Source organism: Uranotaenia lowii, chromosome 3 (assembly GCF_029784155.1).
Source record: "Uranotaenia lowii strain MFRU-FL chromosome 3, ASM2978415v1, whole genome shotgun sequence".
In the NCBI taxonomy this organism is placed as follows: domain Eukaryota; kingdom Metazoa; phylum Arthropoda; class Insecta; order Diptera; family Culicidae; genus Uranotaenia; species Uranotaenia lowii.
In genome coordinates this window covers 174339228-174357217 of record NC_073693.1, presented here as the reverse complement: position 1 = coordinate 174357217, position 17990 = coordinate 174339228, and the positions used below count along the sequence as shown (strand labels likewise).

Here is a 17990-nt window from a genome sequence, read left to right as displayed (position 1 = left end):
CTTTGTTGGCGGTTTAATTTTTCCACTAAATTTCGATTGAGCGAGCGAATCCAAAAGTTCCGCTATTTGTTGGTTTCGCTAACTGAAGACCGCTAACTCCTATATATTTGTTTAAAACTCACGTAGTATACTGATAGTAGAAGGCTGTCAGAACAGCCAACACGTAACAGGGCCGGGAAAATTCGGGCTATTTTATCTAAAAATCTGCCAAAATCCGAGCATTTGATTTCAAAATTTTAAGTCCAAAATCCCGGCCATATCCTGGCAAATTAAGGCAAAACCGAGGAATTTTTACTCAAAAATCAAGAAATAAAATGCTGGAATCAATATTTTTTCCACACATCATCAGCAGATTCAAATTATTTTAGCCTTCCAAAAAACCGTTAATAATTATTTTGTTAATAGGTATTTACTCAAGAAAAATCGTTTTTGGAAGCAAAAATCAGAAATGTAAATGTCTGGATTTGAGTTTTTTGTTTGTTTTAACAAACAAAGTGAATAAATCCGGGCAAAAGCAGGATTATTTTCAACGACCAGTCTTTTCCAAATTTAGTTTCAAATATCCAGCCAAGTCCGGATAAAACTTGGCAATCTGGCAAACTCTGTTATGTTTGTATGGGCAAATTTAATTTTGATTTGAAATAAGAAAATGATTTTGTTTTAACTCTGGAACAGAGTGTTCGGTTTTGAACCAATTTGTAAATTTTCCTAAAAATTCTTTCTGCTGAACAACTTAGTCGAAGACCGTAAAAATCATATATGAGTTTTGAACCAAAAGAAAGGTTTTTGAACCTTAGAGTTTGAGAAATTCGAAAATGACCCCAAATTATCTCAGATTACTTGTCATCAAATAGTTCGTAAAGTCTTTGATTTTTTGTTAGTTTGTTGAAAAGATGTGCGTTTGGCAATGCTGCTATCATTAGATTCATACATTTTTATCACGCAAATTTAAAAAAGATGAAAACTGGTGGAAGATTTAGCATCGGAATGGACAAAAAAATCCAGACAGCGTAAAGTATTAAAACATAAAGCAATAAGATGTAGCCATAGTTTATGATATAAATGATTGCTATTTTTGTGATGTTGATAGAAGTTTGAATCTACTTTGTATTTTCCGGTGTTGTAATTCCAAAAAACATCAAAATAACAACAAACAAAATATGAGTAATTTTTCGTTGTACGTTTTTCGATCAACAGTTAGCGGTTAGCGATTAGCGCTTTAAGTTTAAGCGAAAAAAATTTTCAGCATATTTAGCGGTTTCAATTACCGATCGCTAACTTTGACTGAGTTAGCGATTTAACTATCGGCGCTAATTTTTCTGTTAGCGATGCCGAGTACTGCACAACACTTATTAAATTTTTATTTTAATATAATGCTACAGTTTGTAACATTTGTGTTGTTGCATGTTAGTTTTTGTTTCTTTTTTTCAATGTTAATTGTTTAATTCAATTATTTATTTTGATGGGTGTTTAAATTAATTTAAAAAAATGGCTAAGTGTTAGGGCTAGGTTAAGACGCAATACGAATAACATCACAAACATGAACATCACAAGGTGGCGAATTTCAGTTTAGTGGATTGGAGGAAAAACTCAGGGGGCTGATCGGAAAGAGAAAGCCGAGAGATGATCTCTTTCGGGTGGTAACTTCGCGCTGAACGCTCCGCATGCGCCCGTTGTCAACTTTCAGGCGCTTAGTGATTCGCGGTGTGTCGGTTAAGTTTTTGGGCAAGAAAAGTAGCCCTAAACGGAACTCGTTTCGAAAATATTGTCGCTGTACCCCCAAACCGGAGTTTTCGTCAACATCAGCAACGGCGACTTGACACGACATTTCATGATGACCAGACATCTATCAAACAGCTTCCAAGTGTCGGAAACAAACAAAAGAAAGAGTTGCCGATTGGCGATGTGTTTGATGAATTTTTTTTATCGTCGCTGGTTGGCAAAGCTTTCTCGATAACCAGCGCGAGAACTTCGGATTTCAATTATATTAATAATAAGTACACGGACATCGCAAATTGTGTCCCGAAGCTCACTCGTCCAGGGAACCAGAGCGGTCCACTCGAGGTGTCCTCGGGGGACGACAGACCCGCGGCACGTGGTGCAGCACTTGCTCGACTCGATCGCCAATTCGACCGGACACGCCAGAACCATTCCGAGTGTCGACCAAGAGCCCAGAGAAGTCCGACCTTGCAAAATTGCCCCGCAAGAATCCAACAAGCCGGCCTAGCTCAACGTATGGTCATTTCCCGCCAAGTAACGACCATAACGTTGGTCAGCATCATTGGTCAGCTTCATTCAAGCCACAACCTGCCCCAAACGACCTCCAGCCATCCACCAAGCAACCTCCAAGAATTCGCCAGTCCATCACCAGCCCCGCCGTCCGAGAGAACGTTCCGACGACGCAGGCCTGCACAAAACGCTGAGCGTATCACCACACACGAAATACACATCACACAGAATTGAAAACACGAAATAAACCACGCACTTAAATAAATTAAATCGTTCTTTTTTGCGAAAACAGTCACATCCGAGTCTAGGGAGTCCTAAGCAGGCACAAAGCCGACCTTGATGTCATTCGCGAGATCAAGATCGAGCTAGCCAACAAAAGAAGGTCATGTGTACCCACCCTCACTGATCCCCAGAGGAACGACCACAGGGATCCGAGGGCTTAGACACCGTCTCTCTGGACGTGTGGTAATAATAATGCAATAAACTTATCATTTAATGATAAAAAAAAAGTTGATGCATTGTTCCTCACATCTTGAGATAGATTTTTAATGAATAAACTCATAGAAAATTTGAAAAATCGATCAATAGAGGTACAAATTTGAACATTTTTCGATGACGTAAATAACTTAACCCAGTATGACAAATTGGTTTCATGATATCACCTACAAGTTTTATAATTCTTTCATTATCCGATACCAACACTGTTGGTGTACAAACAATAATCACCAATTTCTTTACTTAAATATTTTTATAATTCAGATACCAGTCTGGGCTAAAATGCATCAAAATGCAAATCAAAGATTTACCTTTTCAATCTCGTTCCCTTATACTGGAATTTTGCTGTTTTGCAGCACGCGTTTGTAAATTTCAAAGTATCATCCATCCTAACATTAATTTTTATGATTTCTGTTAGAAGAATTTTTGTAGCATTTTTTACCCCTATATGTATGCAGCAACCTTTAGCCTTTTCTTTGCAGCCTAATGCCTTTTCTTTAAGAACACAAAAAGTGTAAAATTTAATTCGAACAAAAACACAAATTACTACTATTCGTGCTTTATGCGTTATGATATCACAAATATAACAAAAACTATAAATTTTCAAACAATTTTATTTGATTTTTCATTAAAAACAAAGTCTGTTGCAACTTACCCTTTTTATAAGTAGGGTGGAAATTGCATGCTATTGTAAATAGAAAAATAGCTGGTGAAACCAATATTTTTTTTTTGACTACGTCAATGTGATGTCCCATCAACCTCAAAACTTTGCATGTTCAAGTGGTATGATCATCTGTGGACATAAAGTTTTAAGTGTGGTTATGCAACTTTTTTTTTAAATTGTCAAGCATTTTTCCGCCCTTATTTCTTTCCGAACTATCAAGTGAATATCATCCAAACTCAAATATTAGAAAAACATCAAAAATTGCAATCGAGCGCAACAACAATGGTTAAAATCGGTCATTATTTGACGAAACGGCATGCATTTCTTATTGAGTGTCCTGGTCGGACATTTAGTCGCCTCATTAAAAAAGTGATGAATGTCACCCTTAAATAAGTTAGCCAATGTTCGAAGCTTAATTACTTTTTTATTTTAACTTTAATTGAAATGCAACCTTCAGATGGAATATTTGTCATAATTTAGGCTTCAAGAAAACCCGTTTTTGAAAGAAATCGGTCGAAGGAGACAAAAGTTATCGACGAAAAACTGGTTTTTCATGTTCCTCTCGAACAAAATGTCTCAAAATCCCATACAAACTTCAGGCTCGTTGAGCGACCCCTTCCCGTGGTCCGATCTGGCCCAAATTTGGCATGAGATCTTGTACTAGGCCCAGGATCAATTTTAGCCTGCAGCGTATAACATTTCACAGGTTTTAAATTTCCCATACAAATTTGGGGCAGTCTAATGCCCAAGTTGACGATAGTCATCTGAAAAAAAGGATATCTTAGTTAAACTTAAAGACACGAACTAGTTAATGTCAAACATCATTACAATGAAGTGAGTTTGTTTGATTTCCCGCCTTAATCCCCCTATAGTGGATTTACATTTTTTTCTAGAGGCATTTTCCAAAGAGTACCATGAATATTATTATTGAATGCCAAGAAAAATTGATAACTTTGATCTAATTCTCCAACTATTCAAAGATTATAATGCTTCCTGCATAGTGTAACTAAGTCATTCCAAGCTTCTAAATGTTTTACCAACGTCAGATGGAAAATTTAAATGTAACCAAACTGGTCTGGGCAAAATCAACAATACTTTCCACCGTACTTGAAAAAAAAGCTGCATTCGACAAACATTTCCATGAATATTAAAGAGACTAGTTGATTCTGCGAGTAGGTAAACGCTGGGCAACCATCCCTCGTTTGAACTTCGCTTTAATCAAAGATTCAGAGTTGCACCTTCTGCTTCAACGTTGCACTCGCTCGCAGAACGACCATTTGTCGGAAAAAGCCATTTACCCCACTTCATCTGATCCCGGGAGATTCACACTTAGGTAGGGCGAACATTCAAGCCAGCGCACAGTGCTGGTCAGTGGAAAATTTCGGAGGTACCACAAAGCTTTCGATCAATATTTGACGAACTCTTCTGGCCATGCATGCACTTCCTTTATACCCACTCTCAAATTTAAGACCTTTTATATCCAATCCGCAAACACAAAAAAAAAGATCTGTAGAATTTTTTTCCTGCAGCGATAGCGTTTCGACCGGTACTGAAGAGAAAATAGCTGTATTATCCCGTTTGAACTTCCTTCCATGGATGTTGGTTTTGTTTCACGTATGCATATAAAACATTGTCATATTGCGACCACACAGCAATGGCAACGTGCGCTCCAAACCAACCCTTTCTCAGAGGGGGCTTTCCTTAGGGAAAAACTGGAAAAAGGCGTCCATCCTAGAGTAATTATTACCGTAAATCCACGGGTTCCTCCCACTAGCAGAACCAGAACATTACACCGGAGGTTGCAGAATCTAGTACCTACTATGTTACTTAGAGAAGGGGAGGCATCGAAGGGAGAGTGAGAAAATGGAGAATGTTTGGTTGGGATTTGAATTAAAAATTCATCAAAACATAATGCACGTAATTGAACGCGCTTTCTTGAGCATTCGAGGTAAACAGTGTTTGATCATTATCCGTAATTACGACATGCAGTGTACCTGGAATGATTGCTTTGCATACGCCAAATTCCTCCGGTATTCCGTGGTATTCAACCAGAATGAATTATGTCGTTTGTAGGCTCCAAGAACAAAGTGCTGCTGACTTAGCGTAGGTATGCACATGTGAAGGTGGAAGGCATTAACACCTGTTACAAGTTTGGTACGTGAATGAATCACAGTCTGTTGCTATGTGAAGACAAATCCGCAATGTTGGAAACCAAATTCTTTCTTTGATGTACTTTAGCATTTATTGAAATTCTTATTTCGATTATGTGTGAAAAGTGGAGCAAAAATTTAGAAAATTAATAAGCCTGATAATAATTTAATTTAAATAAACATCAACACACAAGCGTCATTAAAACAATAAAACCTCACTTAACTGATAAAATCTTTGAATTTAATCTGAAGGAGGCTTGACGTCTTCTTGACGTTGAACGTTCATGTTCTTAGATATGTAGGAGAGAATGTAGATATTTGATCCCTGGGAATACTTGATTCCTTCGCTATATCGTACAAACATCAAATGTTCTAGAAACATGTGCCAATAAGAACAAAACAACAATGCTGTTTTCAAAAAAAAATAAAAAAAATATTTTTCGAGAAATTGAACTTTGTTTGAAAAATTAACAAAATTTGATATTTAGATCCATTTTTATCCCTTTAAAATATTTCCCATATGAAACTGTTAGAATAATATGTCAATCGTTAGAGTACCTATAACATTAACTTCATGATGGCATACTATAAAAGCAATAGTAAACTCTCAATTTTTTTTTAAAGAAAAAGTTTTTCAAAATGCTATCACTGGAATTTTTTTAAAGCCAGACAATAACTTGAAAAGCAATGCTTTCTTTCAAAGTTTACGAAATGATCGACTTGATCGACAGGGTGGGGGTGTAGCTATTGTCATTGATAGTCGTCTCAAATTTAGACTTCTTCATTCTTTCAATACAAAAGTCTTAGAAACAATTGGAATGAAATCAGAAACTTCTATGGGGAAAATTATAATTGTTACCGCATATTTGCCTTCCCAATGTAGCGGTGAACAGAACAATTTTTTGAAGGGAGATTTACAAAAACTCACCAGAAATAAATCTAAATTTTTTATTATTGGTGACTTTAATGCAAAACACCGATCTTGGAATAATATTTCATCAAATTCAAATGGGAATATTTTATTTAATGACTGCTCAGCAGGTTATTATACTGCTGAATATCCTAATGGGCATATTTACTTGTTTTTCTTCAATTAGAAATCCCTTCACAATTGATTTGGTTCTAACGGATTAAGGCGAGCATTGTAGTCAATTAGTTACTCATGCGAACCTCGATTCAGACCACCTTCCAGTAACTTTTTCTTTAACCCTTTAAAATCGACATTTAACTTTCAAAAGCGATATAGGAATTCTATTGAACGTAATTTAGATGTGAACGTTCCACTGAATTCAATAAAAGATATTGATATGATTGTAGAAAATTTGACAACTTCAATAGTCAGTGCTATAAAGTCGCTTCAATCCCTAAAGTTAAACAAAATTTAATCAACCTTTGATCGATGATGATCTTCAGTTTTTGATACGACTGAAAAACATTCGTCGACGCCAATATCAACGTACTAGGGATCCTTATTTGAAATTTATTTATTGCTACATTCAAAAAGAGATCAAACGTCGTTTAAATTTTATTCGTAATGAAAATTTTGCCAGAGCAGTAGAGGACATAAAACCCTTCTCGAAGCCATTTTAGAAATTAACTAAAATTCTGAAAAAGCCCCAGAAGCCAATTCCTACTTTGAAAGATGGAGATAAACTTCTTTTAACTAACGCAGAAAAAGCTCAAAAATAAGCTCAACAATTTGAGTCTGCTCATGATTTTAACTTAAACGTTGTTAGTCCAATTGATGCTCAAATTTCCCTAGAATTTGATGATATTCTTTCTAAGCAAAATGTATTTGAAATTTCCTGTGAGACAAATATTGATGAACTTAAATTGATTTTCTAAAAAATTTAAAGATATGAAAACTCCAGGGGAAGATGGGATTTTTTACATTCTTATCAAAAAGTTGTCTAAAAGCACTTTCAATTTTTTAGTTAAAATCTTCAATAAATGTTTTCAATTGGCTTATTTTTCCAATAAATGGAAAAATGCCAAAGTAACTCCAATTTTGAAACCTGGAAAAAGTGCTTCAGAGCCTTCAAGTTGTAACACATGAATTGTTATCAACTGTCCATTGACTCTAAGTGGCCGACTTACTATCAGCTGTTCTAACTGCCATCTGTTGGTTAATAGAAGAACTCCTGAGGCTAAATAGTTGCCTACCTACTGACTTCCGCCAGGGATCTCATTCAGATTTTCTAACGATATCTAAGAGGCAAAAGATGGGCTTGTTAGCTGCAAATTTGTTGAAGGTCGCGGTTCCTCCCAAAAAGATCGTGTGGGAGAGGAGATCAGCCCCATTTAGCTTAGGGATCAAAAGAGATGAGAAGAGAGGAAACTTCAACAGCATCTAATGCCTTCGGGCATTGTTTGAAGCAATGGGGTATTCATTTTCTTTGTTGGAAGACCGTCAGCTCAACTGATAGTAGAGTCAAAAAGTGGGGAGCCGTGCAACTGTTAAGACGCGCAAAAGTAAGTTTGTAAGTTAACCCTTCGTTTCATAAAGTTACAAATTTGCAACAATTAATTAAACTTCACTAAACTTCACATTTAGCTAAAAAGTCAATTTTTTTTTCGATGGGAATAATATTTCTAACTTCAAGATCACGTTCAACTAAAAAAAAATTACTTTCAGTGTTTAAAGGTACTAAAAAGCCAACTTGAATCTGAAAAATATGGAATGTGGAAAAAGCCTTATTTTTCAAATTTTTGGCCTAGTGTAATTCATATTGAGAATCTTTTTTCGACTCAAAAAAAATATTTTCGTATTCCCACTAAAGTAATTTACATAATAAACAAAATTTGAGATTTTTTTTTTTGTTTTTTCTCTGATATAATGGGTTTTCAATAACTGTTGCAAATTTGCAACACCATGCAACGGTAGTTCCCTAGCTAGTTATATGGGTTCCATAGTGTGTTTTCGAAACTTGCATCGTTAAACAGTGTATTTGTTTCCCGATGAAAGTGTTTTCGTTATTAATGAATTATTATCATGTTAAGCCTGTATTAAGATGGGGGGGGGGCCTCCCCCACCCCCTTCCCCCTCTGAATAAAGAGGGCCCCCGAGGTGAAAAAACAAAAGTTTTGCTCTAAACCGTTATCAAAACTAGAAAAATATTATTAAAAGTTCAAAATATATCAAATTTTAAACTAGGACGGGTCCGAATAATCAACTTATTTAGGATTTGTAATTCAGCGTATGTAAAACACATTATTTTAATTTTTTTTCCACGGCCCGTTGGTATAACAAATACATATTTTGAATAAAACAAATTGTCGGATGCCTTCATAACTTGCAAAATAAGCATACATCAATTTTCAAAAGTTCTATATTATTGAACGTGATTCAAATTCAAGTACGGGGCTTTATCCAGAGAGTTTAAAAATCTAATAACAAACAACGAATACATTTTTTTTATTTTTCCACTTGAAAATTCAGTACTATCTGCCAACATTCGATAACCGAGTTTTGAAGTATTGTTTTGCTTTTTTTTTCTTAAAGATGAATGAATGATTTGATTGAAAATTACAATGCTCATTATTTTATACTAAAGTATGAGCCGTTTCTTATAATCACTCGACGAAATATGCTCTTTATTTATACTATTCAACCTTTTCCTGGAACCTCTGAAAGTGGATTTTAATTTGAATTTTTTGTTATGGAATTTAGTTTTATTTTTATTTCTTTTTTATTCTTAAACTGATTTCAAGTTTGAATTCTAATTTTAGAATTATTTTTTTTAAATTCTAATGCTTATTCCGAGGAAATCTGTATTGTTCTTTTAATTTTTTAACAAATGATATTTAATAGTTTAATGTAATTTCAATACTCAAGTTTGTTTATTGAAACTGGCATATAGTTATGGTATGATTTAAGATTTAGAATCTTTATCAGAACCAATTTAAATACGTTTTCGGAACTGATTTGTGTTGGTTTGTTCAAGGTTATGTTCGGAAAAGTTGTATAGGTAAGAAGCTTTCCATTTAGCACCTTCAAGCAAACGTGAGGAATAATTTCCTCAGTAGGTGGTATATTATCGCATAACTACTCCTAGCTGATTTCTCGAGAGTATTTGTAGTCTAGTGGATAAGCTGGTGCGAGTCTGGCTCCGATGTGCCAGGCTGGGTTCGATTCCCGGTATCGGCGAAACAACTTTTGGGTTCGAATCCCATAAGGAGCCGACAGGTAAGATGTGTTTCCTCTTATAACTGATTATATAAATGTTTAACCAGCTGCCAGCTGGCCAGGTATATTCACGGATGAAGGAATACCTCTAAGTAACTTGATTGACTCGTTCTTCCAAAATATACCTAAATCAACAAAATACTTCACTCCATAACAGTTCATACAAAGCCATGCGGTCGGTCCAAGAATGCATGTGAGCACATACTTAGGCAGAAACTGCGGTGAATCCGTGCACCCATGGTGGATAACCAACATACATAACTACTCCCAGCTAAATTCTCAACTTTCTCGGTGTCCAGAAATCTACATTTCCTGTGTGAAATCTATGATTAGTGCAAAAGAAATTAGGAATAAGCATTTATTCCCAGTTGTCGAGTGTGAAGAAAAAAAGGTGTAACCGTTTCATGTTGTTGCAAATTTGCAACAATTAATATTTTTGCTAAATAACCGAAATATGTGAAAATAATATTTTTTCATTATTTTTCCCTTCATGTATTCATCATTGCGCACTATTGAGAATTTTTTCGAGAAAAAATAAAAAATCATGAAATGAAGGGTTAAGGAAGTTTTTGATCAGTTCATAGATTAAAGAATTTATATTATAGGCTTCCAAAAGCGTTCTGATTGCTCGATAAAAAAAAAATAGAGTTCGATTAAAAGCTTACAAAAAGATATGTAAGACATGTGTTTCATGATCCTCATTATTATAGTCAGATTTTTCTTAATCGAGCGAGTAGGTGCATCACATTAGAAATCTTCGGTGCATATTATCGAAGAGTTTGAGGTAAGAAGATATTGGCCTTATAATTGTACAATAGTAGATTGTAATTTTAACGTTGAACAGGTTAATCCCATCGTTCAACGTGGGCGTAAATCTAGAGTTCCCAAAATCGCCAACTTTTGGAATAAAAATATGTATCACAACCTCAACTGATCGCTTGAGTTGGTCACCCTATTCCCGAAAAGAGAAACCTGGCACTCACCCATCCCCGGGTTTGACGATACGACGGGAACGACCGAAGAGTGACTGTTTCAGACGATTTTCCCGTGGCAATTCCGGTCTCAGGTGGTGCTCGATCACATTTCCGCCTCACTTCCGCTACAACCGCTACCGCGTGGGCAGTTCTCGAGCTAAAAGCATCGTCAAGTGATAGAGCTTCCATCTTTTAAAAAACCCTTCATCGGAAAAGCTAAATCGCCAAATCATCACAGCCCGACCAGGGATGCCAGGTTCCCCGGAAGGAGATCTACCAGAAATCAGGTTTGATAGCTAGTAAGGGGAAAATTGTTCAAAAAGCTCGACCACGTGACTTTACGTACAAGTGATGAAATTAGGCCAGATCTTTTTTTGTGTTGAATGGTATCTATGCCGATTGGCCTGTTTTGAGAAAGGATTGGCGAATCTTCTGGGACGGGATCGTAGATTTTTTTGAATATTGCACCGCTTTGAGATTTCCTCTTCGATTATCCTGGGCAGGGTTGGTCGGCTCTTCTCAAACAACTAAGAGCCGAGAGAAAACAACACTGTTTTCAGTTTGGCTTCCAAGTGTAATTCTCTTTCGCTGATCGTGCTCCACTCGGTACCCGAGTTTACACGAGCTGTCAGCAGTGATGTCAACCTTCCAGATTTTGTCTGGATCTTCCAGACTTTTTGGACTTTTGTCAGACATTTTTTCAGGTTTCCAGACTTCCAGACTTTTGACAATTCTTCCAGACAATTCCAGACTTTTGGGTTTGGACATAAATTGTTCTAAGAAACTATGAAAATTCAATTTGGTCACCGCGTAAAATGGCAGGGAATTATTAAAATTTATGAATTATGAATTCATAAGTGTTCGAAACCTATTAATATTGGCAATTGCTTTGAAGATGTATGTCAAATTGAGATTAAGACAAAATAGGTGACTGATAGGGTTTGGGGATTACCTACATACATACATACATACAAGACATAACACGTGAGTGATATGGTGACAGAAAAATAGTATTGCAACATTGAGATCTGGGGACCAAAATAAAAAAAAAAAAAAGGTCGCCACCTTCAAAGCTAAGGTGTCCAGACATTTCCACACATTTCCAGACATTTTTTAAAAATCTTCCAGACTTTTCTGAAAAATAGTTGACAACCCTGGCTGTCAGTGACTCGGACGGCAAGTGTGAGAGCATTCGCATCTGAGTGGGAGAAAGAGAATTCTTAACAAAGAGCGCCCTGTGTTTCAGTCATACACCTCAGAGTGAAATGAAGAAACAAATTATTTAGACTCCCACCACACAACGAAAAAATAGCAACAATTTCTCCCCCGCTATCATGCCCGCAGCTGTTAGCTGTTTTGGCCTCTTTTTTTTTGCAAAAGGTAGCGTTCGAAGAAGAGTTGCCAGGTGGTTTAGTCAAAAAATCAGGACAACGCGAAGAACAAAAAACTGGATTTTTCAGGACACCAGTAGATTGGTGGAAATAAAATGCAGCTCTTCTTAGATTGCATAAATTAAGGCGAAATAGCGGTGCAGTATACGCCTTAATTTATGCAACAGAAGAGTTGAGAAGTTAGGTGGTTTGTTGTTTATACCAAAAAACACCGTTCAAATATCATCTGAACCGAAGATTACCATTGGTTTAAGAGGTTAAACCGTTTTTATTACAAAATCAATTGCAATTATGATCAGGACGGCTTCTAGAAAATCAGGACACCTCTGGAACCTTGATTCGGGGAGCAGCATCTTTTCTCGTAAACGTAACAAGAATAAACTGAGTAAGCTCTGAGATTTCTCCTCAACACAATGCGCAACAGATTTTTCCGGAGAAGGGAATTCTCTTCATCAGCGGATGTGAATGCTCTCGCTCACTCTTATGTGTTGACAATCTCACTCTTGATTTCAGTGCGATTTTTTTTTTACTTTATTCGACTTTATTACGACCGAAGAAGTTTGAAAAACTGTTGACGGTCTTTAAACGGTGATACCATTTTTAGTGCAGTGTGTGTTTGCTTTTCCTTAAATACTACTTAAGTTTAAAACTCTCTTAACTGCCTCTAAGGGAAAGAGAAGGAAGGAATAGGGAATGGGGTTTAGGATAAATGTTTGGAAAAGGAAGGGTAAAGGATGGATTTGGGGTGATACTTTAATTTCCCACGCCAGGTTGCACACGGTTGTGAAGACCATTTCCTGTCCTCTCCTCCCAAGAGCCCATGGTTATGACAAGGTTTACCGCGCTTGTCACGCGTTACTTTTGTGGCAACTGTTTCTTGGGAGGTCCGTGCAGTATAGATTTTGGTATTTGGTTGTAGAAGCATAGTAAAATCACACCCCTCCACTAGCCATACTATCTATGTACAGTGTGGTTTCGTAAGAGCGGGAGGACTCTACTGTGCTGATTTTCGTTAAACGGGTAATTGTTTTGATTAAGGTTCAAGAATAATTTCACTTCTTTTTTAAAAATCATAAAACTGTGTAATAGACTGCCCCAAATGACCCGACTTTTGAAAAAGTTATACGCTGCAGGCTAAAATTGATCCTGGGCCTAGTACAAGATCTCATGCCAAATTTGAGCGAGATTGGACCACGGGAAGGGGTCGCTCAACGAGCCTGAAGTTTGTATGGGATTTTGAGACATTTTGTTCGAGAGGAACATGAAAAACCAGTTTTTCGTCAATAACTTTTGTCTCCTTCGACCGATTTCTTTCAAAAACGGGTTTTCTTAAACCCTAGATTATGACAAATATTTCATCAGAAGGTTGCATTTCATTTAAAGTTAAGATAAAAAAGTTATTAAGCTTCAAAAATTGGCTAACTTTTTTAAGGGTGACATTCATCACTGTTTTAATGAGGCGACTAAATGTCCGACCAGGACACTCAATGTGAAATGCATGCCGTTTTGTTAAATAATGACCGATTTTAACCATTGTTGTTGCGCTTGATTGCAATTTTTAATGTTTTTCTAATATTTGAGTTTGGATGATATTCACTTGATAGTTCGAAAAGAAATAAGGGCGGAAAAATGCTTGACAATTAAAAAAAAATTGCATAACCACAGGGGCTTAGGAACATGACTGGACGATTTGTGATGCCAATAAAAAGAATCACCTTCATTCTCTATCAAAAGAAAGCTACAGCTAATATAATAGAAACGTGAGAAAAATGTGAATGGACCTTTTTTCGAAAAATTATCATTTTATTGGCATCATAAAGCGTTGGTCCATGCGTTTTTCGATCTTAAAAAATTTGGTGGTTGGGTCTGAGAGTAACAACCATTCTGAATAGATTTTTTGAAAAAAAAAGATCCTGAGTTAGGTAGAAAAGATGAAACATCTCAAGATCTCATGCCAAATTTGGGCCAGATCGGATCACGGGAAGGGTTGCTCAACGAGCTTGAAGTTTGTATGGGATTTTGAGTTATTTTGCTTGGAAGAAACATGAAAACCCAGTTTTTCATCAATAACATTGGTCGCTGTTATAATATGTAATGAATACCACCATTAGAGGTTTAGCCCATTTTTGAAGCTTAATAACTTTTTTTTTTTCTTAATTCTTATCGAGATGCAGTCTTCGGATGAAATATTTTTCATAATTTAAGCTTTTAGAAAAATTGTTTTTGAAAGAAATCGGCTAGCGGGAACCAAAGCTATTGATGAAAAACTGTTTTATTGGCATCACAAATCGTCCAGTCATGTTCCTAAGCCCCTGTGGTTATGCAATTTTTTTTTAATTGTCAAGCATTTTTCCGCCCTTATTTCTTTCCGAACTATCAAGTGAATATCATCCAAACTCAAATATTAAAAAAACATTAAAATTTGGAATCGAGCGCAACAACAATGGTTAAAATCGGTCATTATTTAACAAAACGGCATGCATTTCACATTGAGTGTCCTGGTCGGACATTTAGTCGCCTCATTAAAACAGTGATGAATGTCACCCTTAAAAAAGTTAGCCAATTTTTGAAGCTTAATAACTTTTTTATCTTAACTTTAAATGAAATGCAACCTTCTGATGAAATATTTGTCATAATCTAGGGTTTAAGAAAACCCGTTTTTGAAAGTATTCGGTCGAAGGAGACAAAAGTTATTGACGAAAAACTGGTTTTTCATGTTCCTCTGGAACAAAATGTCTCAAAATCCCATACAAACTTCAGGCTCGTTGAGCGACCCCTTCCCGTGGTCCAATCTCGCTCAAATTTGGCATGAGATCTTGTACTAGGCCCAGGATCAATTTTAGCCTGCAGCGTATAACATTTCACAGGTTTTAAATTTCCCATACAAATTTGGGGCAGTCTACTGTGTAAACATTTTAGTTCACTTGGAAGTGAGTTGAACATGCTAACTCCTCTATTCACAACACTTTTTTGGGCAAAAGTGGTTCGTAGTCTTCTTGTTAACAGATTTATGTGTGCCGAACTTCTAGTATTATGACTATGAGATTCAGATGTAAGGGAAAAATCTAGTTGATGTTTGATAAGATTGTTTAAAACTTTGTATATGTACTGGCATAGTTCAAAGATATTTAGCATATCCAGAGATAGCATTCTTGAATTATAAAGCAGTGCAGTTGGATGTAGTAAGGGAAGATTTCTTATCATCTTGATAGCTTTGTTTTGTAAGATTCGTATCTCTCCCCGCACAGATTGGGGGAGCAAACGAAAAAAATTGCACTCTCTTTCACTGGACAAGCCGATCTGAAGAGTTTTGCCACCCATGATCCTGGGTTAATCGTTACTACCCTTCTTAGAAGTTGTTGAAAGCGCTGATTGGTGATTGAGAGCGTTTGATTTAAAATTTCAACCTGCCCTGAGAGGTAGGCCGGGCACCCTTAAAGAACGCCTCCGCAGCCCTTCATTAACGAAGGTGGCGCTTAAGCTGCCGAGTGTTGGGACAAAATCATTCGTTACAAAGTTATCGACCAATTAGTTTGCTTCCTTCTTTAGGTAAACTATTTTAGAGAGTTATTTTGAATAGAATTATGATTCACATTAATCAGAATTCTATTTTTCCTGATGAACAATTTGGGTTTCATCATGGACATTCCACTACACATCAACTTTCAATAACGCTAGCAAATCTAAAGGTTATTCAACTGCTGTTGCTCTTCTAGATATTGAAAAAGCATTTGACAGTGTTTGGCACAAAGGTTTAGTAACTAAATTAGCTCGATTTGGGTTTCCTGTATATCTCACTAAAATTATTCAAAATTACTTGACTAGCCAAACCTTACCAGTAAGCTATAAAAATTCATGCTCTGAAAGAACACCCACTAGAGCTGGTGTCCCTCAGGGCAGTATCCTTGGGCCAATTTTATACAATATTTTTACTTCTGATCTTCCTGATGTACCCGAAGGAAAAGGTAGATTATTTGCTGACGACACTTTGCTTTCAGCCAAAGGTAGAAATTTACAAGTGGTGCGCAGTAGATTGCTACAAAATTGAAATTCCTTTATGAATTTCTTGAAATTATGGAAAATTTCTGCTAACTTTTCTAAAACTCAACTTATTTTATTTTCCCATAAGCCAAGAGCTGAATTTTTAAAACCTAATGAAAATCATTACATAATTTTTAATGGGGTTTCATTAGAATGGTCTGATCACGTGAAGTACTTCGGACTCACACTTAATCGGAATCTTACTTTTAAAAATCACATTGAAGATATTCAATCTAAATGTTATAAATACACTAAATCTCTTTATTCTCTCATCAACAGGAAATCCCGACTCTGCCTGAGGAATAAGTTGCTCATCTACAAACAGGTGTTCCGACAAGCGATAATGTATGCAGTTCCGATTTGGTCTAGCTGCTGCGCGATAAGGAAAAAATCCATCCAGAGGATTCAAAACAAGGTTCTGAAAATGATTTTGCGGCTTCCACCTTGGCACAGCACTCAAGATCTTCATCGAATTGCGGGCATTGAATCGATCGAAGATATGGCCAACAACATCATCTCCAACTTCAGGGGCAAATCGATGCAGTCTTCCATCGTAGAGATTCGTTCTCCTTACAATTAAGTTAGTTTTTAGGATATAGTTTAGGCTTAAGTTTATATATTTTTTGCTCTACAGGATATTCTCCTGTAAATCAAATAATGTCTTGCTATAGCAAATTTGAATTAAATAAACAATGTTTAGAATTTACTTAATCAAAGAGTTGAACTGGTCGTAATTGATCTGAACACCTAATTAACTGTTATAATACAGCTTGAATGTAATGATTGAAAGACTAATAAAGACATATTTAAAAAATAAAATAAAATAACCGCGTGAGGCCCTCAAATGACTAGTTTGATATGCCTGCTCTTCAGTTTAATATAAGAAATATGAACACTTCAATGTTTATTTTATAACTGGATAGAACTCGTTGATTTTTTCCAATAACTAAAGCAGTTTTAAAAGTATGAAAAAATCAATTAAATTTAATTATTCGACATTCAAAATTTAGTTAAAACAGTTTCCTTATCCATGGAACTACTGAAACTACGACCATTTTGTGCAGACCTGTGTTATGAGTCCAATTTCCAATTATTTAATACTAACCAGTGTCACAACCTTCTTCGAAAACCAATAATTTTCAGAAAAATAAAGCACTCTAACGGTTTCTGGTTTCATCCGTCAATTTGATAAATCACAACCCGCAAACATCACGTTTAAGCGAAACGCCCCAGCCCGTTAATGTCTGTTTCTGTGCAGCAAACACGACAATGGCTATTTTGATAAGCGGTCTTATGGGCGTCGATGGGTTTTCCGAGTCAGGTCAACCCACCAGACCAACCTCTGTCAATCAATCGATTCAATGGAAGATCTGCTTCGGTACATAAAAGCGTAATGGTCCGATGAAAGTGCTTTCATAGCAAAATGATCCTCATTAGTGGGAAATTTCCCACGCCATTTATGATATCCTAATTGAGGTTGTCGTGTAGCCTTCACGTCCGCCCGGATAAAAATACCAATTGTCGCCCTCTTCCCATGGCTCTTCGGGATTGGCAGGCAGTCAGTGATTCCTTCTATAATATTATTTTTTCATGTCAAACAGCTACAGCTTCAATTAATCCCAGTCTAACGAATTCTATTCTTAATTATTCACAGGAAAGCGTGGGAACAGTTCCTGGACCTCCTAGCACCGGTGCCTCACAACAAATTCAAAACAACTCCCCTTCGAATCGGCCGGCACATGCCAAAGAGTACACTTTCCTTGACATGGAGCTCAAATATGGAATTTTGCAGGTAAGCTTTCTCCTTGATCTCTTTAATTAACTAAGAATCATTTGTAAGAAGCAAATAATTGATTCCTG

At 36.3% G+C, this 17990-nt stretch overlaps 1 protein-coding gene across 7 annotated transcripts in view; it reads left to right on the top strand.

Annotated features, from left to right (window-relative positions):
• LOC129758711 (SCY1-like protein 2) overlaps nucleotides 1-17990 on the top strand; it is a 248924-nt gene that overhangs the window by 66635 nt on the left and 164299 nt on the right. For all 7 annotated transcript variants that reach the window (XM_055756307.1, XM_055756305.1, XM_055756306.1 and 4 more), the window contains exon 4: nucleotides 17785-17922. In XM_055756307.1, coding sequence (XP_055612282.1) covers nucleotides 17785-17922 — 138 coding nt within the window. The remainder of the gene's footprint in view (nucleotides 1-17784; nucleotides 17923-17990) is intronic.